The 27,128-nt window shown below is 39.3% G+C and overlaps 2 protein-coding genes and 1 long non-coding RNA gene across 3 annotated transcripts in view; 1 reads left to right on the forward strand and 2 right to left on the reverse strand.

The window, feature by feature from the left end:
- The window catches only part of LOC120543324 (integumentary mucin B.1-like), a 58,918-nt gene extending 56,088 nt beyond the window's left edge, over positions 1-2,830 (reverse strand). Inside the window, exon 1 of the mRNA XM_039776360.1 lies at positions 2,540-2,830. Coding sequence (XP_039632294.1) covers positions 2,540-2,687 — 148 coding nt within the window. The 5' untranslated portion in view covers positions 2,688-2,830. The remainder of the gene's footprint in view (positions 1-2,539) is intronic.
- LOC120543371 lies at positions 1,618-2,275 on the forward strand. Its single transcript, XR_005636324.1, has 2 exons — positions 1,618-1,720; positions 2,082-2,275. It is a non-coding gene; the product is annotated as an uncharacterized LOC120543371 (long non-coding RNA).
- A 1,310-nt stretch (positions 2,831-4,140) lies between the features above and the next one.
- The window catches only part of LOC120543370 (otogelin-like protein), a 53,302-nt gene continuing 30,314 nt past the window's right edge, over positions 4,141-27,128 (reverse strand). Inside the window, exons 16-28 of the mRNA XM_039776411.1 lie at positions 19,435-19,569; positions 19,185-19,286; positions 18,937-19,047; positions 17,593-17,749; positions 17,076-17,102; positions 16,373-16,528; positions 15,715-15,992; positions 15,030-15,147; positions 13,140-13,219; positions 12,852-12,988; positions 11,251-11,359; positions 5,175-5,498; positions 4,141-4,208 (exon numbers count right to left, since the gene is read on the reverse strand). Coding sequence (XP_039632345.1) covers positions 15,742-15,992; positions 16,373-16,528; positions 17,076-17,102; positions 17,593-17,749; positions 18,937-19,047; positions 19,185-19,286; positions 19,435-19,569 — 939 coding nt within the window. The 3' untranslated portion in view covers positions 4,141-4,208; positions 5,175-5,498; positions 11,251-11,359; ... (2 more) ...; positions 15,030-15,147; positions 15,715-15,741. The remainder of the gene's footprint in view (positions 4,209-5,174; positions 5,499-11,250; positions 11,360-12,851; positions 12,989-13,139; positions 13,220-15,029; positions 15,148-15,714; positions 15,993-16,372; positions 16,529-17,075; positions 17,103-17,592; positions 17,750-18,936; positions 19,048-19,184; positions 19,287-19,434; positions 19,570-27,128) is intronic.

Consider the following 27,128-nt stretch of genomic DNA (forward strand, 5'->3'; position numbering starts at 1 on the left):
CTACTCACTTATTTTAATTTTTATTACTCCAAGCATTAAAGCAAGCATTTGTAATGAATTACTTATTTTAATTTGGCACTTTAACTTTGGGCTAGAAATTTAAATTACTATGTGTATTTGTTTTTACACTTCTTTTCATCCCTTTCTGTACTGTACAGTTCTAAATCCGCCATATCCTACACTCCCTGCACCTCATTCCCTAGTTCAACATATCCTTGGCAAACCTGCTCATACACGTCCTCAATACAAGGTGCTCCTCTGTTTCAGATTTAAGCCATCATAGTAGAAAAATTCACATCTGTTCCAGAAGCCTACTCCCTTCTATGTTACTACATTAGAAGGTTAAATAATGGGTCTAATCTCTTCTATTTTGCCTGGATTTCTGCATGAAACAGGTAGAACAAAAGAACACCTACTGCAGGAAGAGTACTGGCCTGCAAAGAAATTGTTTATCATGTTTGGAAACAAAGAACATTGATTAGGACAGGAGAAAATGGAACGTTATTATGGTCACCATATGTGCCTTATGTGATGAAGTGGACTAGACTAAACTAAACTTAAATTTTATCTTACTCCAAGATTAACGACACTATTAAGAAGTCTAATCTCATTGATCTTACTTGGACATGCGCATGGCACAGGCAGAACTTTGGAAAAGACTACCTTGTCAGCACTGCTCCTCAGCTTTATGAGAACCTGCTTCACAACGAGTTACAACACTTCAAAAGCTTACAATGTAAAAAAAACACTAACAGTAAAACTGTAAAAATGAGATGCAGATCAAGCATAAAGAAACATAAAGAAACTAGCCAATTAACAATGATAAAACATCTCTGTATATTTCAAATCAAATATTGTTGAAAGCTTACCTTGCTACTTTGATTTGTGGCAGATGTTTGTCTAGTTGTGGTTGTCTGACCTTCTGTTATACTTGGTTTAGATTTTTGCTCAGGCGTTGAACTTGAACCAAGGGTTGTAGTATACTGAGTTGTTTGTCCATGTATGGAACTCTGACCTTCTGTTTTACTGGGTTTGCTTGATTGTCGAGCTGTGGTACTGTGACCTTGTGTTGTACTTGGTTTAGTAGTTTGTCCAGGTCTTGAACTTGAACCAACTGGTGTAGAATACTGAGTTCTTTCTCCAGGTAAGGTAGTCTGACCTTCTGTTGTACCAGATGTATTTCTTTGTCCAGTTGTGATTGTCTGACCTTGTGTTATACCTAGTTTAGTTGTTTGTCCAGGTGTTGAACTTGGAACGACTGGTGTAGTATACGGAGTTGTTTGTCCAGTTGTGGTAGTCTGACCTTGTGTTGTACCTTGTTTAATTGTTTGTCCAGGAGTTGAACTTGGACCGACTAGTGTAGTGTATGGGGTTGTTCGTTGAGGTATAGTTGTCTGACCTTCTGTTGTAGCAGGTTTACTTGTCTGTCCAGTTGTGGTAGTCTGACCTTCTGTTGTGCCTCGTTTAGTTGTTTGCCCAGGTGTTGAACTTGGACCGACTGGTGTAGTATACGGAGTTGTTTGTCCAGGTATGGTTGTCTGAACTTCTGTTGTAGCAGGTTTACTTGTATGTCCAGTTATGGTAGTCTGACCCTCTGTTGTGCCTCGTTTAGTTGTTTGCCCAGGTGTTGAACTTGGACCGACTGGTGTAGTATACTGTGTTGTTTGTCCAGGTATGGTAGTCTGACCTTGTGTTGGACCTGGTTTAGTTGTTTGTCCAGGTGTTGAACTTGGACCAGGTTTGCTTGACTGTTGTGGTAGTCTGACCTTGTGTTGGACCTGGTTTAGTTGTTTGTCCAGGTATTGGACCGACAGGTGTAGTATATGGAGTTGTTTGTCCAGGTGTGGTTGTCTGAACTTCTGTTGTAGCATGTTTACTTGTTTGTCCAGTTGTGGTAGTCTGACCTTGTGTTGTACCTTGTTTTGTTGTTTGTCCAGGAGTTGAACTTGGACCAACTGGTGTTGTATACTGAGTAGTTTGTCCAGGTATGGTTGTCTGACCTTCTGTTGTAACATGTTTACTTGTTTGTCCAGGTATGGTAGTCTGACCTTGTGTTGTACCTGGATTTGTTGTTTGTCCAGGAGTTGAACTTGGACCAACTGGTGTAGTATACAAAGTTGTTTTTCCAGGTATGGTTGTCTGAACTTCTGTTGTGCCAGGTTTGCTTGTTTGTCTAGTTGTGGTAGTCTGACCTTGTGTTGGACCTGGTTTATTTGTTTGTCCAGGTGTTGAACTTGGACCGACTGGTGTAGTATACTGAGTTGTTTGTCCAGGTATGGTAGTCTGACCTTGTGTTGGACCTCGTTTAGTTGTTTGGCCAGGTGTTGAACTTGGACCGACTGGTGTAGTATATGGAGTTGTTTGTCCAGGTGTGGTTGTCTGAACTTCTGTTGTAGCATGTTTACTTGTATGTCCAGTTATGGTAGTCTGACCTTCTGTTGTGCCTGGTTTTGTTGTTTGCCCAGGAGTTGAACTTGGACCAACTGGTGTAGTATACAAAGTTGTTTTTCCAGGTATGGTTGTCTGAACTTCTGTTGTGCCAGGTTTGCTTGTTTGTCTAGTTGTGGTTGTCTGACCTTGTGTTGGACCTGGTTTAGTTGTTTGCCCAGGTGTTGAACTTGGACCAACTGGTGTAGTATACTGAGTTGTTTGTCCAGGTATGGTTGTCTGACCGTCTGTTGTAACATGTTTACTTGTTTGTCCAATTGTAGTAGTCATACCTTGTGTTGTACCTTGTTGAGTTGTTTGTCCAGGAGTTGAACTTGGACCGACTGGTGTTGTATAGGGAGTTGTTTGTCCAGGTATGGTTGTCTGACCTTCTGTTGTAACATGTTTACTTGTTTGTCCAGGTATGGTAGTCTGACCTTGTGTTGTACCTGGTTTTGTTGTTTGCCCAGGTGTTGAACTTGGACCGACTGGTGTAGTATACGGAGTTGTTTGTCCAGGTATGGTTGTCTGACCTTCTGTTGTAACATGTTTACTTGTTTGTCCAGGTATGGTAGTCTGACCTTGTGTTGTACCTTGTTGAGTTGTTTGCCCAGGAGTTGAACTTGGACCAACTGATGTAGTATACAAAGTTGTTTTTCCAGTTGTGGTAGTCTGACCTTCTGTTGTGCCTCGTTTAGTTGTTTGCCCAGGTGTTGAACTTGGACCAACTGGTGTAGTATACTGAGTTGTTTGTCCAGGTATGGTTGTCTGACCTTCTGTTGTAACATGTTTACTTGTTTGTCCAGTTATGGTAGTCTGACCTTCTGTTGTGCCTCGTTTAGTTGTTTGCCCAGGTGTTGAACTTGGACCGACTGGTGTAGTATACAGAGTTGTTTGTCCAGGTATGGTTGTCTGAACTTCTGTTGTACCAGGTTTGTTTGTTAGTGCAGTTGTGGTAGTCTGACCTTGTGTTGTACCTGGTTTTGTTGTTTGCCCAGGTTTTGAACTTGGACCGACTGGTGTAGTATACAGAGTTGTTTGTCCAGGTATTGTAGTCTGAACTTCTGTTGTAACATGTTTACTTGTTTGTCCAGGTATGGTAGTCTGACCTTGTGTTGTACCTTGTTTTGTTGTTTGTCCAGGAGTTGAACTTGGACCAACTGGTGTAGTATACAAAGTTGTTTTTCCTGGTATGGTTGTCTGAACTTCTGTTGTAACATGTTTACTTGTTTGTCCAGTTGTGGTAGTCTGACCTTGTGTTGTACCTGGTTTTGTTGTTTGTACAGGTGTTGAACTTGGACCGACTGGTGTAGTATACAGAGTTGTTTGTCCAGGTATGGTTGTCTGACCTTCTGTTGTAACATGTTTACTTGTATGTCCAGTTATGGTAGTCTGACCTTGTTTTGTACGTTGTTTAGTTGTTTGTCCAGGAGTTGAACTTGGACCAACTGGTGTAGTATACTGAGTTGTTTGTCCAGGTATGGTTGTCTGACCGTCTGTTGTAACATGTTTACTTGTTTGTCCAGTTGTGGTAGTCTGACCTTGTGTTGGACCTCGTTTAGTTGTTTGCCCAGGAGTTGAACTTGGACCGACTTGTGTAGTATACTGAGTTGTTTGTCCAGGTATGGTTGTATGACCTTCTGTTGTAACAGGTTTACTTGTTTGTCCAGGTATGGTAGTCTGACCTTCTGTTGTACCTTGTTTAGTTGTTTTTCCAGTTGTTGAACTTGGACCGACTGGTGTAGTATACGGAGTTGTTTGTCCAGGTATGGTAGTCTGACCTTCTGTTGTGCCAGGTTTGCTTGTTTGTCTTGTTGTGGTAGTCTGACCTTGTGTTGTACCTGGTTTAGTTGATTGCCCAGGTGTTGAACTTGGACCGACTGGTGTAGTATATGGAGTTGTTTGTCCAGTTATGGTAGTCTGACCTTCTGTTGTAAATGTAATTGTCTCCACCTTTGTCATGCTTGGGAGAGTTGTGTGAAAAAATGTTGTTTCACTTTCACCAGAGCCTATGTCAGTAGATGGTTCAAATGTTGAAGCAAGCTGTGTAATGGTACTAGCTGCAGTACTTGATCCGGTAGTCTGACCTTCTGTTGTACTGGGTTTGCTTGTTTGTCCAGGTATGGTAGTGTGACCATTTGTTGTAAATGTAGTTATCTCCTCCTTTGTCATGCTTGGGAGAGTTGTGTGAAAAAATGTTGTTTCACTTTCACCAGAGCCTGTGTCAGTAGATGATTCAAATGTTGAAGCAAGCTGTGTAATGGTACTAGCTGTAGTACTTGATCCGGTAGTCTGACCTTCTGTTGTACCGGGTTTGCTTCTTTGCCCAGTTGTGGTAGTCTGACCTTGTGTTGTGCCTGGTTTTGTTGTTCGCCCAGGTGTTGAACTTGGTCCGACTGGTGTAGTATACTGATTTGTTTGTCCAGGTATTGTAGTCTGACCATCTGTTGTAAATGTAGTTATCTTCACCTCTGTCATGCTTGGGAGAGTTGTGTGAAAAACTGTTGTTTCACTTTCACCAGAGCCTGTGTCAGCAGATGATTCAAATGTTGAAGCAAGCTGTGTAATCTTACTAGCTGTAGTACTTGATCCGGTAGTCTGACCTTCTGTTGTACCAGGTTTGTTTCTTTGTCCAGTTGTGGTAGTCTGACCTTGTGTTGTGCCTGGTTTACTTGTTTTGCCAGGTGTTGAACTTGGACCGACTGGTGTAGTATACTGATTTGTTTGTCCAGGTATGGTAGTCTGACCTTCTGTTGTAAATGTTGTTGTCTCCACCTTTGTCATGCTTGGGAGAGTTGTGTGAAAAAATGTTGTTTCACTTTCACCAGAGCCTGTGTCAGTAGATGATTCAAATGTTGAAGCAAACTGTGTAATGGTACTAGCTGCAGTACTTGATCTTGATGGTTTTTCAATCTCAGTGGTATCTATTACAGTCATTCCTGGTTGGTCTGGGTTTATAGTTGTCATTTCACTTTCTCCAGAGTTTTCATATGCTGTACTGGGCTGTGTAGTGGTTACACTGCTTGTTCCCAGGATTGGTGTTGTTGATATTTCAGGACCACTGGTGGGCACTTCAAATTAAAAAACAGAATAATTTAGTTTCACAATGAGTGCTCCGTATCCCCTTAGTTATTCTGCAATTAAATGCTTTTATGAAGGCTCTCTTAAATTTCAAATGTTTCTCAAAGAGCAAGCTATTTGACAAATAATTATTTTGTCACCTCAGTAGTGTTATAGCAATCATTATTTGGGTTTAATATGAAATTTCTCAGTTTCTTATCTGCCGCTTACTGAATTATTCATTATATTATACATTCTCTTTGAATTTTTAGTTCCTTCTACATTCTTACACTAAATCTATTAAGAAAAACATTTTTTGTTTAGTTTCAGTACCTAATTTTCATGAGGCGTACAACTGTGAGGAGTTTTCATGTTTTGTCCTTGCTACAATAACTCCCTTTTTGATCCCAGATATTTTAATTAGTAGCACTACATTGGTTTACTGTAAATATTTAGTGGGAATATTTGTACCATCCAGAGTTATTTCCTGCTTTGTGTATGCTGATATTGGAATTGGTTCCTGCAAGTATGTACTGTACAGTACTGGAGAAATGGCATTCAAAATATTAATCAGTAAATGTTTTTCTCTGTTACAGAGGTATAGTGCTGCCTAGTATGCTATGGAAACAGTATGGAGCTCAAAATAATAGTTACAAATAATGTTTTTGAAGGACTAGTGGCCAACAAAGTGCACAAGACGGATATCATACACAAATGGAGGGACAACACAGAACCACATAAATTAAGATTAACTATACAATGCAATTTATAGCACCATGTCATGTGCAATCATTTGCAAAAAGTTCTAAAAGCACCATCACACACAGACATGCACCACACAGTAACAGGACTTTGAGCTCTAAGATAAGGAGGTGTACTTGTTGTTTACTTCACAAGAGATCAAGCAAATTGTTGAAACCAAAAACACTTAAGCCAACTTATTCACTGTTAAAGATCATTATGGAGTTCTACCAAAAAACTCTTCATGTACACTTTGGATGATTGCAGTCTGAACTTTGATGCACACTTGCCAAACTGAGGGAAACATGTTTTGATATTATCTTCTCTCCTGCACAGGAATCTTCTGCACTCTACATCCCACATTTTACCTTAATTCCCTCCAAGTGCCCAGCTCTCTTCAATCCAACTCTTGGCATTCATCCTGGGGTTTTCCTTTCTTAATATCAGCAGAATTTGCTATTGCTGAATGTGTGTGTAAACTGTTCCTCATACTCTCTTTCCGACCTGTGGGAATGTAGCATCTGCAACACAGATTGCCCATCCCTGGGCTGTTAATCCTATAAAGTTTAGGAACTGATAGGATGATTCTAGAGAGTTTGTTTTCAATCAGGGAGTTGATTCCACTCCTTACGTAAGTGCTGTTCCCTGCAGTAAACACTACAGTTACAATGCCATAGCCTATCAAGTGCTTCTGTCCGTTAGCCACTACATTACCCATGACCTCTTCAAAAGCACTGCTCATGTTATCACAGGGAGTGAAACGTAATGCTAAATACTCTTTAGATTTTTGCTGAGTATTGCATACAGTATGGCACAATGAATTGCACAGTAAGGTTACTCTTTAATGTACATGGTTTTGTTCTGTCTCCTCATTTGTTTATGGTGTTTCTCCTCATGTTATGTTTTGTTTTGCAAGTTTTGATTGTGATGCTATAAAATGCACATGTATAATTCTGTACATCTATGCAAGCTGTGGTATAGCGGGTCCGCGGCTTCTGGAAAAAAGGTCAGGTTTTTTTAAAATCCGTATACTGTAGCCGTGTCGTTCTCCGTGGGCGTGATTGCACAACCGCGGGGAGTTAATGAGGTGATTGGAGCGAGTCGCACCTGCACGTGAGGGTGCGGTCGTTCTTTTTTGCCTCATTGGCTTCCTGCGGGGTGTAATTAAGACGCTGTGCCCACGGAGGGAGAGATATATACTGTAGATATATAGACGGATGGATATGAGGTTAGCAGAAAAAGATAAGATAAATTGGAGAGAAATTGTGGAAGAAAAGAAAGGAGAAAGGTTGATGGAGAGAGAAAAGAGGATGCAGTAAAATGTCGGAAAACAGCAGTCAGGGGGTGACGATCCGGCCACCTGGAAGGTGGAAATGCCATAAGCTGGGGCCCCGCGAAGGAGCGTTATTCTGTTGCGCTCTAGGGGCTAGTTCACCTACTGAAACCCAGTGGGTGGGTTGAGCAGGAGAGGTGCCCTCCCGAAGGATCTGAGGAGCGACTGCGGGTGCGCGAAAGATCGAGGGAGGAGAGTTGACCTCGGCGGTCTGGCAGCGACTGTCCGTTTGAAGGCCAAGACGGAGGTTAACTGAAGGAGTTTGTGGTTGGTGATGTTCGCGGGCTGCGAGTAATTGTGAGCCGGGGAGAGAGAGACGGAGGTGGGCTGGAAAGTAAAGGGAGAGTAAAGGGACTGCGCTTTAACTGCTGCATATATTAACCTTTGGGTTTAAAGGCTTTATTTATTGTTGATATTAACCCCACTGGATACTTGATTTTATGGATTTAGTTATTGAACTTTGACACTGCACTTTTTGATTTGATTATTGTTTTAAATAAAAGCACTTTATGGAATATATTCCCTGGCCTTGAGAGATTTTTTTCCACCATTCGTCTCGGTGACATTATCGACGGTGTTGGGTTCAGGGTTCCCAAATGGACAAAGAGTATGGCAGAGAACCCGCATCGTCACACAAGCTGCTCGCATTAATCTCCATGGATTTTCACAGCACTGTTTCACCAACACTCTTTTGTTCCATAAGCTTTTGAAGGATTTGATTAAATCTGCATGTTCTTGAAAATATTTAATGGTCCTTCCACGCTAGTTTCAGCCTATTCCTTAATATTATCATTTGCGTAACAGAACTCTGTTTGGAAATGTACAGAGGTCTATAACATGCTAATTCATTCTGGAAGGATATGCAAAAATGTAAGGTAACAATTTAAAATGGATAATGCCTTGTGCATCTCTTTTAGAATGTGACTGTATGCACAAATTTGAACATAAACCAGCTGTTCCTGAAACATCTTACCATTTACCTAAATATATGCAATCAAACAACTATTTCAGGTTCTTATTTTGGTGTACACATTTCAGCCTTCTCAATTTGTCCTAGAGTATTTGAATGTCTGTGGGGAGATGCCAGCACTACTGTCTTGCAGCAGACAAAGCTTCTTGAAAAATGAAGAATATACTGAAGAAACCTGTTGGCTTTACAAGATCATCAGTAAGTAAGCTGAGATCTGCTGAAATGTACGGAGCTGGCTTTGTGTTCTTTTAGATTCCCTTGGCTAAAATCTCTGAATGTGATTGTGTGCAAAGGTATAGATTGGTCGGTTCCTGCCTTTCACCAGATGCTACCAACCCTCTAGTGATTCTAAAAGTAGATTTAGCAAGTTTAAAAAAAATCATGCAGATTTGGGTAGAACATTCCAAACAAGACAGTTAGCATGCTGCATAATTTAATCTCACGGTTTTCCTAAATATAGTAAATGTCTTACAAAACTGACTTTATTTACTTTCTTATCCCATATTTGCTAATTTATGTGATATATTCTCAGTTGCATGTTAATTTCCCAAACGGAGGTGTACTGTTTTCAGTTTCAAAATGTATGATAAATAACGAAGTTGTCAGCATTTGCAATTTATGGCTACTGAAGCCAGCATAAAGGAAATTGCATGGCAAAAGACTTCACCACAGTTGTGTCAATTTTGTAAACTTAATTCTATTGAACACAATTAGTGGATAGTGCACAATACAAAACATTTGCAGACTTAGAGTTGAAGATTTAGCAGGTCCGTGCATGCCAAAAGAAACTTACAGGACGGAAAGTAAGCTTTTAGATGCTTCAAGATATTTTTGCCGACCATAGAAATGTTCATAATATTGGAAACACTATTGTCCTAAACCTTAACTTTTTGACATCCTAAGCACAAGACATTTATACACTTCCTCCCAGTTGCCCATGATTTGGACATTGTAAAGAAGGCCTTGCCTGTTTTCAAGAATCACCAAACCAGTGACATATGAGCAGTAGTGCTACATGTCAATGTTATTGACATTTGGCATTGCCAGTTAGAAGTGCAGAAGAAACACTTCATTCATTGAAGCAGTCAAGGAGGGGACCCCAGCAGCTGCTGAAGTCTTCATCCCCTGAACCCTGGTGATGACAAGAAAATCAAAAGAAGGTTTACAGCAGACTTCTTTTCTAAATGACTGACTGACATCCTCTGCTTAAATTACAATGCTGGCTTCATTTACACACACTTCTACAGACATGACGGACTGCATCCCATTAGATCAGCACCAAGGTCCTCACCTCAAAAAATTGCAAAGGTAATACAGCATTAACAGCTGCCTAGCCATTACCTCATAATGAAATGTAGCAAATCTGAAGTGGGTTTACCTTAACAGGGGTTATTATTTTAAGCTATTTATTATGAACTGTACATTCTGTAAAGAGCACAAACAGTTTGGTATTAATGTTAACAACTTAATAAATATCTCTAGTTGTTGTACACATATTCCAGGCAGCCACCCCTTTCTAAAATCCTTAATATAGTATTACTTAATACTGCAACATTAACTATAAAAAAATACGTACATTATATTATCATTGATAGGAAAAAAGACTTTTGAATTCTATATGAAACGTGGCTTAGTAGTGGATGAACTAAAGCATTTATGAGACAGCCCTGACAAACTTCAGTTTTACAAAATGGAAAAGAAGATGTTATCCTTGTAAATAGAGCATATGTTGAGCAGTGTAAATGGTAAAAATGCCAATCTAATCAGTTTTGTGTCTTTTGGGTATCTTGCAGTCACTATTTAAATAGTATCATTTTCTTTTTTACTATTTATCACCCACCAAAATACGTCAGTTATTCATGAATTTTTGGATTTACTATCTGAAATAATAACTAGTTTTGTCAAATTTCTAATAGTAGATGATTTTACCTTTCTTGGAGATAATCATTGTGATCTTAAGGGTATAGAATTTATGAATCTTTTGAATGCTTTTGACTTTACTCAGTATACCACCCAGTCAACACAGAAAGAAGGTCACACAATAGATATAATTATCTCAAAAGAGCTTAAAATTAATGTGACTCAGATAATATTGAAATATCCAATAATTACTATATCTCCTTTAATGTAACAATGCCTATTACTTGGTCTAAAGAGAAGCACACTTTTAAGAGATGTTCTTTGTTGATGCCACAACTGCCTCTTCCTTTTTTAATGTTATAATAAGTCTGACTGTGATATGGATGATCATCTTAACACTAAACTGAAGTCAGTAGAGGACATATTGTAGTAGTCCTTGATAAACTAGTTAAAAAAGTCAGTCACAGCTATCATAATGTGGAAAACACAAACAGCTCCCATATGCACTCATATTTTACTTCATCAATACAGAATTGTACTATGTGTCTTTTTAACTTTCTAACATGTCAATGTTACGTGTTGGACTAAGATGAGGATTTAAAAATGATGTGTGATTGTAGTATATTCATTCTGACTGAGTTTTCATGTCAACTCATCTTGATAAAGTCTGTTTCTAAATTTTAGCTAACATTTAATTATACTTCCTGTTCTATGAAATCATGACTTTTCTCTTAGCACCAGAAAGAATTCCACCCTCCAATCAACTAGACTTCTTAACAACAATTCTGAATATAACATGTAATTAATGGTTTTTCCATTCAGCTTTACAATTTAACTGTGCAGAAAGAAAACAACTTACCACACTGTACAATATCACAACAGCCATTTTTGTCTTTAATAGTCATTTTGACATGTTTAGGATTTTCACATTCCAACACTGGTGGACAATTTCTTTTGTCACATAGAGGCTAAAAGAGAAAGGAGTTTCATTGGTCAGTTCAAATAAAAAAATACCTTTATATTTTTCTCTTTCCTAGTTCATTTCCTTAATTTTAATTTTGAGAGAGAGTTAATTTCAAACTCAAAATTAATTATATGATTAAAATAAAAGGAATGTTAAAAGACAGCATTTGACTGTTAAGCCTGCAAGGGTCATTATAAAAGCTTAGTGGCTGAAATGTTTACCCAACATTTTAAATTTTTAGCTAGCTTTCTTTTTCACATGTGCACGCTAATGAAATACTTGTTAAATATATTTCTCTTTATTTTTATGTCCTTCAAAAGGACATTGCTGCCTGAAACACATCAGTATTGTTAATGGCTGTTTTTCTGTTGGTCAGCCTTGATGCCCTGTCCATGAAAATCATGAACTGAAGAGGATCCAAAAGCCAAGACTCAGCATGGCTCAGAGTTCACACTGAACGCTCTTGACTTAAATACCAAGTATGCAAAGCACAGCTCTTACTTTACAAACACAGGGACTAAATGGCATGCTGCGCCAGCCCCAGAATTACTCTGTGTACTCTTGTAGCACCTTCCACAAGATATAAGCGGTTACATGGTCATAAGCCTTTCCATGTCTACAGAGCACACCTAGCCAGACTCCCACAACCATTTACTGTATATGCAAAAAAGACAAAGAGCTGGTCCATTGTTTCATGCCCAGGACAAATTTAAATTATTCCCTCTGAATTTGAGGTCCAACAAGTAGACAGAATCTCTGTCCCAGTACCCCAGCATATCCTTTCCTCAGGAAGGCTGAGGAGTGTGATCCATGAGATGTGTTAGCCTAAACAACCACATACTATCCAATGCTTTCCAGTCAGATGTCATCGATCACACTGGCCCTGTTAAACTTTCTAATCACAGCAGCAATCTAAGCCATTACGATGGACCCAACCAAAACCAGTGCCTATGCCCACTCCTAGGCACAGGAGTTCCTCTCCTTCCATCTCTCGATGATAGCAACACTTTCCCATTCTTGCCGAGAGCAGTGTGGCAAACATTCTATTATTGCAAAACAGTCAATCCAACTATATCCTGACGATATTTCTCCATATCCTACATGTGTTCCAATTTCTTTTTTCAAAAAAGAAGTAACCTCTGAAGAGACCAGCATCTAATATTCCTTTGTCTGTCACACTCTTGCTTGCCATCCAACCAGCATAACACATGAAACCTCTCCTTTAGCCTTGTGGATTCTCAGCCCACACAGCAGCTCGACTGAGCTTTTTCAAGCTAAATCAAACTGGGCTTTACGAATGTTCTGTGTCTGTCCCTCCACTTAGAACTATTCACCATGGATAATGCTAAAGGTGGCATATATCCTCAGCTAACATTGCTGTAAAGATCATTGAGGCACAGAATCTCTTTCCAACATGGCAAGATCACATTCTACAGATACCATGTTGTCTTCAATTCATACTCTCATTCATTAAATAACAAAAACTATATATTTACAGTGGTTAATGACATTGGAGGAGTTGTAAATGTCACAGGAGGCGTTTCTTGGGAAACTGTTGTTAAAGATGGAGTGGTTGTTGAAGAGAGTTTAGTTGTTGTTGATGGAGGTGCAGTTGTCACTGGTGGTACATAACCTATTGTAAAATAAAATTGTATAGATGTATTCAGTTAGAAACGGCTAATGAAAATATTCTTACCTTTTATACACATAATTAAATAATTCTATTATGAAACCAAATAAAAACAAACAATTTTGTTGTTTATAAACAGAAGAACTCAGCTTACAGTCCTCTTTGTAGACACAGCGGTGAGTAACTTCATCAAAGAGCCTGTCTGGAGCACACTGAGGGTAGCAGCCTTCAACCCTGAGGAGGATGATGTATATATATTTATATATGTGTATTAATTAAATTCCACCATTTCACATTCAACATAGTAACTTGTTTCTGATTTATTATAAACACAATGTGAAAGACTGACAGAATGCTTTAAAATTGTTCTACTTATGCAAGCTGATGTGGAATTGAAAAAGATGAATTCTCAACAAGAAACTTTACCATAGTAAAGACATTCTAGCTAGTCAACTTTTATAGCATTATTTAAATTGTCATTAAAAATGTGCACAAATCTCATAAAGTGAAAAATTAGGTAATTGTATGGTTGCACACAGTAATGCATTTTACATAGGTAATGTGGAAGTATAAAAATAAATGCTGGAATGAAGTTAAAAAAGCAATCCAAGTGGCTAATGTTAGTATGGGGGTAAGCTATAGATAGAAAATAGCTGCTGTGATAATTTTCAGTAACTTTGACGGGGATTATACAGTAGATGATTATGGACTACAAACTAAAACCTGCTCCATTTTCAACTATATTTTTTCTTCACAATGACCTTAATGATTTCTATATGATTCAGACTTCTTTCTTCTTATACATGATGGATGAGGACTTCTAAACGGATCGCTCATTAGGATCTGGTCTAGATGAAATTTTAGGGCATGGTCCTGGCTTGTTTCAAAAGGACAACAATTATCCCTGTACTTAAGAAAATAAAAGTGGATTGCCTTGAATGACTATAGACCAGTGGCACTCACTCCAGGTGTGATGAAGTAGTCTGAGAGACATATTAAACAGAATATTCCAGATGATCATGGACACCTCCAGCATATTGTCCCAACTGGTCCACAGACAATGTTCCCCAACCAAATCAAATTGTGCTTCACGGAGATGCAAGCTGTGCTAAATGCTTTCATTAATCAAAAAAAATACCAAATTTTGTTGAACTTGTATGTGAAGGTATTCATCAATATAATTTTGCAGCTTCTAAAGGCTTTGTACAGCTTCCTTAATGCTTTGAGTATTGCTATGAAATAAGACAGACTTGATATCCACACATGAAAAATGCTTCTAAATGCAATGCACAAAAAAGTATAATCAGCCACATTTTTTTTCACATTAATTTTGAGCATTTCCAAAGTGTAGATATCATTGTATAAGGGACACTGTGATATATTTTTGATGCATGTGTGTTCTTTATTAAAGATGTGTTACTTAATGGGATACAGTTTCTGTATCATCCCTATGTAAACAAAATGGAAACTTGCTTCTAAAGCCAAATGAGCATTTTAAGCAAGGACCTGTGTTCAAGTCAAAAGAGTATACATACTCTTCTGTTAAACAGATTTTAAATTACTGTGCAGTGGAATGGAGTAGTCACAGTTCTTATTGGAATGTGATTACTGGTGCAAAGCTCTAATGTGCTTATAATATGCAGTAGGTACACCCTGGAAATGCACAACACACTTGCACTTAAATGACGTAGTATCTCCTGCAAAGTTTAAACCAAATTACATTTGCAGTTGGCATATGACTAAAAATTGAAAGTGACAATCTGGAGTTGTAGTTCTGATTATTAAAGAATTTGAGACTCAAGTGTTGGAGTCAGTGGGTGTATTTACTAGCAGCATGCATTTATTGATGTACTATTTTTCCAACAGCACATTTATCATTGAATAATTTTGTATTGCATGCTTATGTCATGCCATTGTCAGGGATAGATGTGTCACTGTAAAGTTCTCTTCAACTGTTCTGTTTACACAGAAGCTTTTATGGCATTTATGCAGAAACCTGTCCCAAATGTAAAGTTTAGGTCTCACTCAGTCTTAAAGAACTTACTTTACATCCAGTGTACATGCAGTGCCATCTGGGTCCCGGCAGGTCTTAATGCATGGAGAGCTACACGGCTGGTAGCTCCATGTGCATAGCTTGCTAGATGGCAGACCAAGAGATTGTACTGCAAAAGTAAGAAATTGCAGATACTGTGCTTTGTAGCTATATTGTGGCTTCACTATCATTAACAATATAGAAAGTACATAAATACAGTAAAAGTTTAGATAAATGCTTATTAAAAAAATGGATGAAACAACATGTACTGATAAAATTTGGTCAGAGAATAAAACTCTTGCTCTGCAAAGTTTATTACTATAAATGCATTAGATGCCAATGCTTTTTACATGTAAAGTACAGCATAAGTGATTATTAATATTATGTTGGTGGAAATAAAATACTGACCACTAGATACCAAGAAAAAAAACAGCTTATTTGTAACAAATGCATTTTAACTTTTCCTTTTCTAAGGTAGATTCAACCAAGGGTTTTGTATTTGCTACCTATGTTTCGATGACAGTACCCATTTGCTTCTGGTTAGAAAGCCTAATAGAAGTCACTCATATATCACAGCTTAATTATTTGCAGAGTGAAAAATTAAGGCCTTTTGATTCTTTACTGAGGATTTTTGTGTCTCTATTTCCAGAACACTTTGTTAAACAAAAGAGAAAATGGATTGTTAAGGCTGACTTACCACTGGCTTTGAAGCTCATGAAGTTGTTCATCCCAGACATAAACTTGCTGACTTTAACAGTACCGTCTGGTCGACTACTGAGGTAGTAGCCTCGAGAAACATATGACTCATAGGCGTCATAACCTTTATCCAGCGATCCTGGCGGAACACAAAGGTGCTATGAAGACGGAAGCTGGATGCAGACTGCCACTTCTTCAGAGCAACAGTGCCATCATCATTGTAAACAATAAAGTAATTTGGGTGCTGCACTGATTCTAATGAGACCAGTCTCTTGGGGCCTGTGGTGAGAGAAATACATTTACATTATATGTTTGACTAACAAGAGCTCAAAAAGAGAAACATCAGAAGTGAATGTATAGTTCTTTTCAGTCCCCAGAAAAGACTTATTTTCCCACTTCTAAATTAAGCACAATTATGGCAAATTATTTTTTTACGTAGGGCAGCCAGTGGCACATCCACTATTAGACAACTTTGTCTATTTCAATTCGCAGCATGAATTGCTCACTTCATGCATCTCATTGCTCATTACATTCTGGTAAACGAAAGTATGGAACTTGGTACACTGAAAAATTCCAGCTTACCTAAATGCAGATAGAAACTTGCAAACAACACACAAAGCAATTTTTCTTTTCACAGTTGTAATCTTTAGTAAACTTACTATAAGGATCTTTGTAGAGCCCTTCTGTGATCATGAAGCTTTGGCTAATTATGCTATTCGGGTCATAGGGCACCATTGAAACCACTCCTGTGTTGATACTGGCAACGATGACATTGTTGTTAGGATTTTGCAGAATAAATGGTCCTTTTCCCAGCTCTGTTGAAGATGGCAGGTATTAGAGAATTTAGGGAGATGCATTTAAAAACTCTTTGTCTTTTGATTTGATACGAATATCAGCCTGACATTCACCTTTGTTAAGATTCTAAATTAAATATTCTAAATGTTAATTTGATCTCAGTATCTTTAATTAATCACTTACTGTCAGTCAGTCAGTCATTCTCCAACCCGCTATATCCTAACACAGGGTCACATGGGTCTGCTGGAGCCAATCCCAGCCAACACAGGGCAGAAGACAGGAACCAATCCCGGGCAAGGTGCCATACCACCGCAGGACTAATCACTTACTGAACTAAATATAAAGCTAAATATTGCATACTGGTGCCAAAACATTTTCTTACCTCTTAATTTTTGTACAGTATCAAGAAGGTATACCAAACTACAACTCAACTGAACTCCAGATTAGAATTTTTAGAATAACTGTCAGACAAGTTAAGAAAGAGCTATCCAGTCTGCCTAAGCTTCTGAATCTCTTAAATATACCTGCTTTTTTTACATGTGAAAAACTTCACAAAAAAGCCCTTACCTCTGTTGAAGTATTCACAAGGAGCAGCTGGGGAAGAAAGAAAAAGGGTGAATGATTCTTGTTGTATACATATTATACATTATGTACATATCACTCCATCCATCAGCTCAGTGATAAACAGGAATGCCAGAGAGTGGAGGCATGTTAGTTGGATAAATCTCTCTGCACTCTGTTCCTGAGGCAATAGTACTTGGCAGACTGATAAAAGGTGAATTAAAACATCAGGACACATTATATGTGTTTATATATATAAACATTTCTACTATTAGAACAGAGGTAGTCTAGTGACTTCTTCAGAGTCACACACTGCTATGAAAACAAGATCATACTGCCTAGCGTCGATTGACTTGATTCTTCTATTAACTTCCCTCTGTACCATGCCTATTTGTTTTGTTTGAATTTTTTGGGAAGAATTTTTTTTCACATTAACATTGTTGTTAATTCCAGTTTGGGGAACTACAGTATAACAATGTCCCTGCCAACACATGATGATTGTTAAAAAAAGAAGCATCCTTACGGCACATGTCTGGAGTTCTCCAGTCTATGGCAATACCCTTGCGGCAGCATGCTCTTGCATATGCAGCCACTGAGGAGCAGAAGCAAAGGCAGGCATCACCATCATGGCATTCTACTGTCTCCTCCACACACGACAGGTAGTAGTTCTTTACTGGCACCTGAAAAAAGGACAAATCATTTTGAAGAACTGGTAAAATGGCATACTGAGAATATTATTGGAAAGATACTGGAGGATTTCTAGGAAGCCAATCAATATGTTGACTGTCTTAAGAGTCATTAATAATACAAGCCAATTTCTATGACATTATGACACAAGTATATCACTAAACATATCCTAACTTATTTTCTGGAGACACTCCTTACAATACTAGGTCAAACATGATCAGCACATAATCTCTGCATTGGAACAAGGCCTTTTATAGTCCGTTACAGGGCACAGTCACTCACATGCACATTAGCCCAGGAAAGAGTCATCACTTAGCGTCTTTTACTTGCTGAGTCTAATTTGAACTGTGGTGAAATCTTTTGGATCAACAACTACAGCAGGCATTTTTTATTTTCTGAACCTTTCAAACCTGAGAATGGTTACAAGCATAAGTGTAGCCAGAGTGGTGGATTTGGGGTTCGTAAAATATATTTTATAACAATTCCAAATGATCAACTGTAGAGAGAATAATGATTAGTGGACTTTCTCAACCCAAATTAATTCCGAGCTATGCCCCTGTTCACAAGGTGCCTCTTTTTGTGAATATTGATTTTAATATGAAGATTGGCAACCATCTTCGTTTCAAGCTCATGTTGAAGTACAGCTGTTTGACAGGTCGAATATTTACTGCAAACAGAAATGTTATGTTCATATTATGCAGCATATATAGGAAAACCTAATATTGAACATTAGAAATCTAGCTACAACATTAGATTTTGGCTATATAGGACCTTTGCAACGCACTACAATGCACATGTAAGCTGAGGGTTTTATTCTCTAGAATAAACTTCTCGTCCGCTGCTGACTTCATAAAGGAGAGTCACATTCCTCACCAGGCACTTTGAGCTGTAACATGAGCCACTCTGTCATTTGCAAATAAGTCAGCATCAACACCTTTATATCTGGCCCCTCTATTAAATATAATATTAAATAATAGTCCTCTTGACTGTTTGAAAACCTTATTTACTGCATTTCTTGAAGGAAATGCCCAGCCATCTACATCTCTGTTTTTTCACTTGGCTTCTAAAACACTTTTAGAAGAAAAACATATAAAACTAAGCTAATTTTCAGCCAAAAACGTCTGTCTTTAACCTTCATTCCTTTTAGGCATGGAAATAGTGCTTTAGTTTTAAGACTCACCTCAGAGTGGCATGAGGCAAATACATCACTCTTCAAGATGCTACATCTGCTTTCTATGTATTTCATGAGTTTCTCAGACACATTACTGGGTGAGACACTTGAAAGTATGCACTGAAAATATAAATGGACATACATTAAATGGGTACTGCTCAACAAACACGTAGTAGAAAAGTGAGCACCCAATTTAGCACTTCCATTAGAATTTTTACATATGCATGCACACAATATGCACATGTGAAATTTTGTACCTCTCCAATGGTATTGCTCAAACCATAAGATATCATATTTCCATAGGCGGCCTCTTGCACTGTACTACCATCTGCATCTCCACACATACCAGACAGTCCACCCTGAAAACAAAAAGAAGAAAATGTACATTCATTATAATTTTTTGAAAAACTGCCCACACCTTCCAATCCAATCTACTGTTGCTTTTCATTATACAGTAATTTGACTGCACCCTCAGAGATCAGCATACAGTTTTCAGAAACACATTACCCTCAGGTTTGGTCGAATCTGAATGATCACATCAAGATGAGCATCATAGTAAACTGTGATTCCTTGGATAAACTCCACAACTGTGTAAAATCCAGCATCATAGATGTTTGGCAAAAATTTGTTGTCTTTATTCACCTGTAAAGTTAAGAGGAAAAGTTAATAAAATTAATTTAATCTTTTCACTGATTTTCAAAACCCTGGGGAGGTTATAGTATGTATTTTAATTATAAATAAAGAGTATAGTGCAGGCAGCCATGAAGTTCAATTAATATTCAATGTGCCACTCTGATTTGTGCATTTAATAAGCTTTTCCTCATATAACCTGCTTATGGAATATTATTCTTTCCTGTACCATTTTTATTCATTATTATTATGATACATACCTTGTTTTTCTTTTTTATTCTATACTCTTGGTTTCCTTTTCATTATTAGACTCTGTGAAATCATTTCTTGGGTCATGCCAGGAAAAATGCTAACTAATATTCTTTTTGGTTTGGGGAAAAGGGCATGGGATAAGCTTCTAGTTAACCACTGGTTAATTGTTCTACCACAACAATCTTACCTTAAAGCTACAGAACGTTTAACCACACAGTTGGCATTTTAAGAGCCTACACCAGCTAAATTATGGAGCACCATAATTGCTGATCTGCTCAGCACTGGAACTTGTGAAATATATTTCACCATAACCAACCACCCTTCAAATGTCTTCAGGCTTTCATAGCATCAGGAGATGAACTGCCAAGTAGCTCAGCTAAACTGCTACATTTATTTATGCCAGAATTTATCACCCTTCAGGGCCTGATTGTGGACTTGAAAGATTCTCTAATACAAGAGAATAATATAAATATAATATAAAAACTAATAATATATATATAATATAATATAAAGTTATTATTTGTGGCATGATTTTTTTTATTGTTGCTGTGGTTGTTAGGTGGCACTGTAAGCAGAACAGCTTTCAACAGTGCAGTTCCCAGCATTGTACCTGGTCCATCTGTGGAGCTAATGCTCCCTGCTGGCCACAACATGCAAAGTTTATTCAGCCATTGAGAGAGTGGACTTGTGCTAGGCATTGTAATTTACTTCATTTATTTATTTGCTGGCACGTCTGGAGATTTAGCATATATTAATTCTTATTAAATCTTAATGAAAACTTGACTCTCCAGTGAGGATGCATTTTACAAAATCCCTCCTTTGTTTATTTAAATCAAATAATAGCTGCATCAAAGAATCTCTTCATGCTAAAGGAAAGATTCCTGCCCAAAAGTGAATGTAATGTGCCAAAGCAAAATATTTAGTAATACAAAGAGCTTAAGAAGAATTTTTCTCATTTTATCCTGTTTTTGTGTCTCGCATTATGGTATTCACAAAATGGCTTTTAAAAATCAGCCTACATTAAATTTAAAATCATACTCATACTCATTTGTCCATCGTTTTCTTGAATTCGTTTATCCAGTTCCATGGTTGCAGAGAGCCAAAGCCTATCCTGATCAACACTAGGCACAAGGTAGGAAGCAATCGTGGAGAGCACACTCACGTACACTTAGACCCATCCAATTTGCCTAATATGCACATCTTTGTGATGTGGAAGAAAAAGCAAAGTACCTGGAAACACACACACACACGCATACACACACACATGCACACAGACTTGGAAAGTTGGTGACATGGAACTTTAATCCAGGACTTGGAGCTGTAAGGAAGCACCGTTAACATTTGTGCCATCCCAACATTTGTTGTGCTATTTATAAATAACAAGCAGATGCTATTTTGTGAGTTATACTGAAAATGAAAAAGTTAAACATTTCTGAAAATCTTTACTGCTGTTCATGTACTAACTTTGTGTTTGACTACAGACTCTCTTTGCAAGCCTATTTAAACACTTAAGTTCTGTCCAATCCATTTATATATTGAAAGCTAAATATATATCTATACTAATAAAAGGCAAAGCCCTCACTGACTGACTGACTGACTGACTGACTGACTGACTCACTCACTCACTCACTCCCTCACTCACTGACTCATCACTAATTCTCCAACTTCCCGTGTAGGTAGAAGGCTGAAATTTGGCAGGCTCATTCCTTACAGCTTCCTTACAAAAGTTGGGCAGGTTTCATTTCGAAATTCTACGCGTAATGGTCATAACGGAAGCTATTTTTCTCCATTTACTGTAATGGAGTTGAGCTCGAAAGCCGTGGGGGGCGGAGTTTCATGTGACATCATCACGCCTGCCACGTAATCACATGAACTGACTTTCAACGCAGTGCGTAGAAAACCAGGAAGCGCTCCAAAAAGCGCTGAAGAAAACATGCATTATATAATTGAGAAGGCAGCGAAACAATAAGAAGCGAGCGACTGACATATACAACCATATTCATGAGTGCTGCTACTTCGGAAACAAAGCACGGTGTAAACCTAAAGTTTAAATTAAGTTCATAGACAGGCTGCCGCTGGCGTTTGTCATGCCCACGGGTAATGCGGGATACAAGTTTAATGAGAGGACGCAGGATATAAACGAGAGTTTTGATCACTTTGTAACTAAGTTAAAATTGCAGGTGAAGGGCGGTGCTTATGCAAATTCCGAGAGACTGTGTTTGTGGGGATTGACAGTTAAGGGTGGGGGAGTCACGTCATCATCTCCCCTCCCATTCACCTCATTTCGCTCTGAGCTGAGCTCTGCAGCTAACGCAGTGTTATGGAAGCAAGTTTGTGACGCTGCCACCAAATACTCACAGAAAAATCCACAAGTTAATACACACGCTGTCTCTAGAGTTTCTCCACACTGAATCCTCCAGGCACTACTTACAAAAGGTTACATTGACAATCGTGTTACGTTATTTTTAAAATGTTTCCTTTTCTTAGCACAAGCACAGCTGAGAGGCTTCGATGCATGTGCTCCATAATGCGTTAAAAAATCACGCATTTAATCACACTTTGCATTACAAGCAAAGCGGAACTTCTGTCAATGCATGATTTCCTGGTACACCGATTACATTGATCAGCGCTTCCCGATTCATTTTACCCTCACACCCCCTTGGTTTGAGAAGAAGTATGAAAAAATATGAGGTTAACACAGAAAAACAGATCACAAATTGAAGCTTTATGAATAATCGATTCGCCATCAATAATTGTTTTGGTAAAGCCATACTCAGTGTAATCCTCCTTCCATTTTATAATTTTTCCGCCACTAGCCATGATTAAATGAACGGTAAAAAAGTAAGAGCGAAGCGAGGGTGACTTATTCAGGCAGGCAGGCGACAGCTCAATAGCTTGGATATAAGTGGGTTCTATTTAGTCGCCAGAAATATCTTTGTTAGAAATGGAAGTTGAATTTAGTCTTTAAATTTCTATGGTAAAGAAAAAGTTATGCAATGATGACTACATTTAACTATATAAAGTCAAAACTTTTATATATAAAGTCATTCCCGAATATATAAAGTCAAAACTTGATTATATAAAGTCACTGTCGGAATAAATAAAGTCAAAACTTGAATATATAAAGTCAGCGTCGGTATATATAAAGTCAAAACTTGTTTCTGAATATATAAAGTCAAAACTTGAATATATAAAGACGGCGTTGGAATATTTCTGAATATATAAAGTAAGCGCTGGAATATATAAAGTCAAAACTTAAATATATAAAGTCAGCGTTGGAATATATAAAGTCAGCGCTGGAATATATAAAGTCAAATCTTGAATATATACTGCTCAAAAGAATTAAAGGAACACTTTTTAATCAGAGTATAGCATAAAGTCAATGAAACTTATGGGATATTAATCTGGTCAGTTAAGTAGCAGAGGGGGTTGTTAATCAGTTTCAGCTGCTGTGGTGTTAATGAAATTAACAACAGATGCACTAGAGGGGCAACAATGAGATGACCCCCAAAACAGGAATGGTTTAACAGGTGGAGGCCACTGACATTTTTCCCTCCTCATCTTTTCTGGCTGTTTCTTCACTAGTTTTGCATTTGGCTACAGTCAGTGTCACTACTGGTAGCATGAGGCGATACCTAGACCCTACAGAGGTTGCACAGGTAGTCCAACTTCTCCAGGATGGCACATCAATACGTGTCATTGCCAGAAGGTTTGCTGTGTCTCCCTGCACAGTCTCAAGGGCATGGAGAAGATTCTAGGAGACAAGCAGTTACTCTAGGAGAGCTGGAGAGGGCCATAGAAGGTCCATAACCCATCAGCGGGACCAGTATCTGCTCCTTTGGGCAAGGAGGATCAGGATGAGCACTGCCAGAGCCCTACAAAATGACCTCCAGCAGGCCACTGGTGTGAATGTCTCTGACCAAACAACCAGAAAGACTTCATGAGGGTGACCCAAGGGCCCCATGTCCTCTAATGGGCCCTGAGCTCACTACCCAGCAGCATGCAGCTCGATTGGCATTCGCCATAGAATACCAGAATTGGCAGATGCACCACTGGTGCCCTGTGCTTTTTACAGATGAGAGCAGGTTCACCCTGAGCACGTGACAGAAGTGAAAGGGTCTGGAGAAGCCATGGAGAACATTATGCTGCCTGTAACATCATTCAGCATGAGCAGTTTGGTGGTGGGTTAATGATTGTCTGGGGAGGCATATCCATGGAAGGTCACACAGACCGCTACAGGCTTGACAAAGGCACCTTGGCTGCCATTAGGTAGCAGGATGAAATCCTTGGACCCATTGTCAGACCCTATGCTGGTACAGTGGCTCCTGGTGCACGACAATTCCTGGCCTCATGTGGTGAGAGTATGCAGGCAGTTCCTGGAGGATGAAGGAATTGATACCATTGACTGGCCACCACACTTTCCTGACCTAAATCCAATAGAACACCTCTGGGACATTATGTTTTGGTCCATCCAATGCCACCAGGTTGCACCTCAGACTGTCCAGGAGCTCAGTGATGCCCTGGTCCAGATCTGGGAGGAGATCCCCCACAACACCATCTGTCATCTCATTAGAAGCATGCACCGATGTTGTCAGGCATGTATACAAGAACACAGGGGCCATATAAAGTGCTGCGTACAATTTTGAGTTGCTGCAATTAAATTTTGGCAAAATGGACTAGCCTGCCACATAATTTTTTCACTCTGATTTTTGGGGCGTCTTTGAATTCAGGGCTCTGTAGGTTGATCATTTTCATTTCCATCAAACGATGTGGCATCCTTTCGTTCCTAACACATTACCCAGTCTATATCAGTATAGATATCCAGGAGGATTTCTTTTTTCCATTGAGATCTGATATGTTTTCAAAGTGTTCCTTTAATTTTTTTGAGCAGTTTATAAAGTCAGCGTCAGAATATATAAGGTAAGCGCTGCAATATATAAAGTCAAAACTTCAATATATAAAGTGAGCGCTGAGATATATAAAGTCAAAACTTGAATATATAAAGTCATTCCCAAATATATAAAGTCAAAACCTGAGTATATAAAGACGGCGTTGGAATATTTCTGAATATAAAAAGTAAGCGCTGGGATATATAAAGTCAAATCTTGAATATATAAAGTCAGCGTCAGAATATATAAAGTAATCGCTGCAATATATAAAGTCAAAACTTCAATACATAAACTCAGCGTCAGAATATACAAAGTCAGCGCTGGAATATCCATCCATTTCCCAACCCGTTGAATCCGACCACAGGGTCACAGGGGTTTGCTGGAGCCAATCCCAGCCAACACTGGGTGCAAGGCAGGAACCAATCCTGGGCAGGGCACATGCATCATTTTGAAAACATTAACCGAACAGTGTTTTTTTAATTTATTTGAGTTTACATACTCCGACGTTGACTTTATATAATCAGGAATGACTTTATAAATTCCGATGCGGACTTTATATATTCAGAAAATCAATGTTTTTGCCTGTTTGGCACCCCATAGTATATGTGTGTGTGTATATATGTACACATGTATGTATATATGTATATATATATATATATATATATATGCCAGCAACACTCATGACAATGACAAAACAATTACATTGTCAATCATGTTACGCTATTTTTAAAATGTTTCCTTTTCTTTTTACTTCTCCGCTGCCAAGCGCGGGTATTTTGCTATATATATTGTCACACACGTGCGTCTCTGGGAGACTCCACCTAGCTCTTTTGACCAAACCTATTAGAATATATCGCGCAATTATGCGATAGGTTGGGAAAGATTCGGCCTCTCCTTAAAAGTCACATGGAAGAGGCTCAAGCAGCACAGGCCCGTTACTACAACCGCGGCACGTCTCTTCAGGAGTTCAACTCGGGAGATCGGGTCATAGTCCTAGTGCCTACCTCCCATTCTAAGCTGCTTGCCCATTGGCAAGGCCCCTACGAAGTTAAGGAGAGGAAGGGGCTGGTCAACTATTTGGTGAGTCAACCCAATCGTCGGCCGAAGGAGCGGGTTTATCATGTGAACTTGCTGAAACCGTGGAAGGACAGGGTCCCCGATCCCTCCTCCGGCCAGCCCCGCTCACTCTTCGCTCACACACGCCGCCTTAACTTCAGTACGGACCTAAGTCCCAGACAACGGCAGGAGCTGGAAACAGTTATCCGGGCCGTCCGGGAGGTAGTCAGTGAAAACCCCGGAAGGACCTCTCTGGTTGAGCACAACATTGTGACAGAGGGTTATTGTCCGAGAACGCCTGTATCATCTTCCCGAGGCAAAAAGGGCTGAAGTGGAGCTTGAGATCAAGCGCATGCTGGAGCTAGGTGTGATTGAGGAAAGTTATAGTCCCTGGTCCAGCCCAATTGTGCTTGTTGGTAAGCCTGACGAGAGTTGGAGGTTTTGCAATGACTTCCGTCGGCTTAATCAAGTCTCCCAATTCGATGCTTATCCAATGCCACGAGTGGACAACCTTCTACTTGACCACACTTGACATGACAAAAGGGTACTGGCAGGTTCCTTTAACGGACTCCGCGAAGGAAAAAAAGCGTTTAGTACCCTAGCGGACACTGGCAGTATCGTGTCCTTCCATTTGGGTTACACGGGGCTCCAGCAACCTTCCAGCGTCTGGTGGACAAAGTGCTCCGGCCTCATAACTCATACAGTGCAGCCTACCTGGATGACGTGGTCATCTATTCCAGCACATGGAGGGAACACCTACAGCATGTCCGAGCGGTATTGCGAACACTTGGATGCTTCTTTGGGTTAAGCGAAGCCAAATATTTAGGCTACCTGGTGGGTCGGGGTACGGTAAGGCCACAGTGCTCCAAAGTTGATGCCATTTTGAAATGGTCCCGTCCGCGAACCAAGCGGCAAGTCCAAGCCTTTCTCGGATTAGCTAGGTACTACCGCCGGTTTGTACCCCGGTTCTTGGAGAGAGCGGCGCCCTTGACTGATTTAACAAAGAAGAGGGCCCCAAACATTGTGGTATGGACTGAGAAGACAGGCGCTGCATTTGGTGACTTAAAACAGGCCCTTACGTCCACACCTATTTTGATGGCACCTAACTTTTTTTTGCCTTTCATCCTCCAGACGGACGCTTCGGACACAGGCCTGGGCGCCGTGCTGAGCCAAAGTGTCGATGGTGTGGAACACCCCATCATGTTCCTAAGCCGGAAACTGTTGGACCGGGAGACCAGGTATGCAGCGGTGGAAAGGGAGGCTTTGGTGATTAAATGGGCGATTACTCAGCTTAGGTACTACCTGTTGGGCCGGGAATTCACCCTTGTCACGGACCATGCACCTCTACAGTGGATGGCCCTGCATAAGGAGTTG

This window comes from Polypterus senegalus, chromosome 13 (assembly GCF_016835505.1).
Source record: "Polypterus senegalus isolate Bchr_013 chromosome 13, ASM1683550v1, whole genome shotgun sequence".
Classification (NCBI taxonomy): domain Eukaryota; kingdom Metazoa; phylum Chordata; class Cladistia; order Polypteriformes; family Polypteridae; genus Polypterus; species Polypterus senegalus.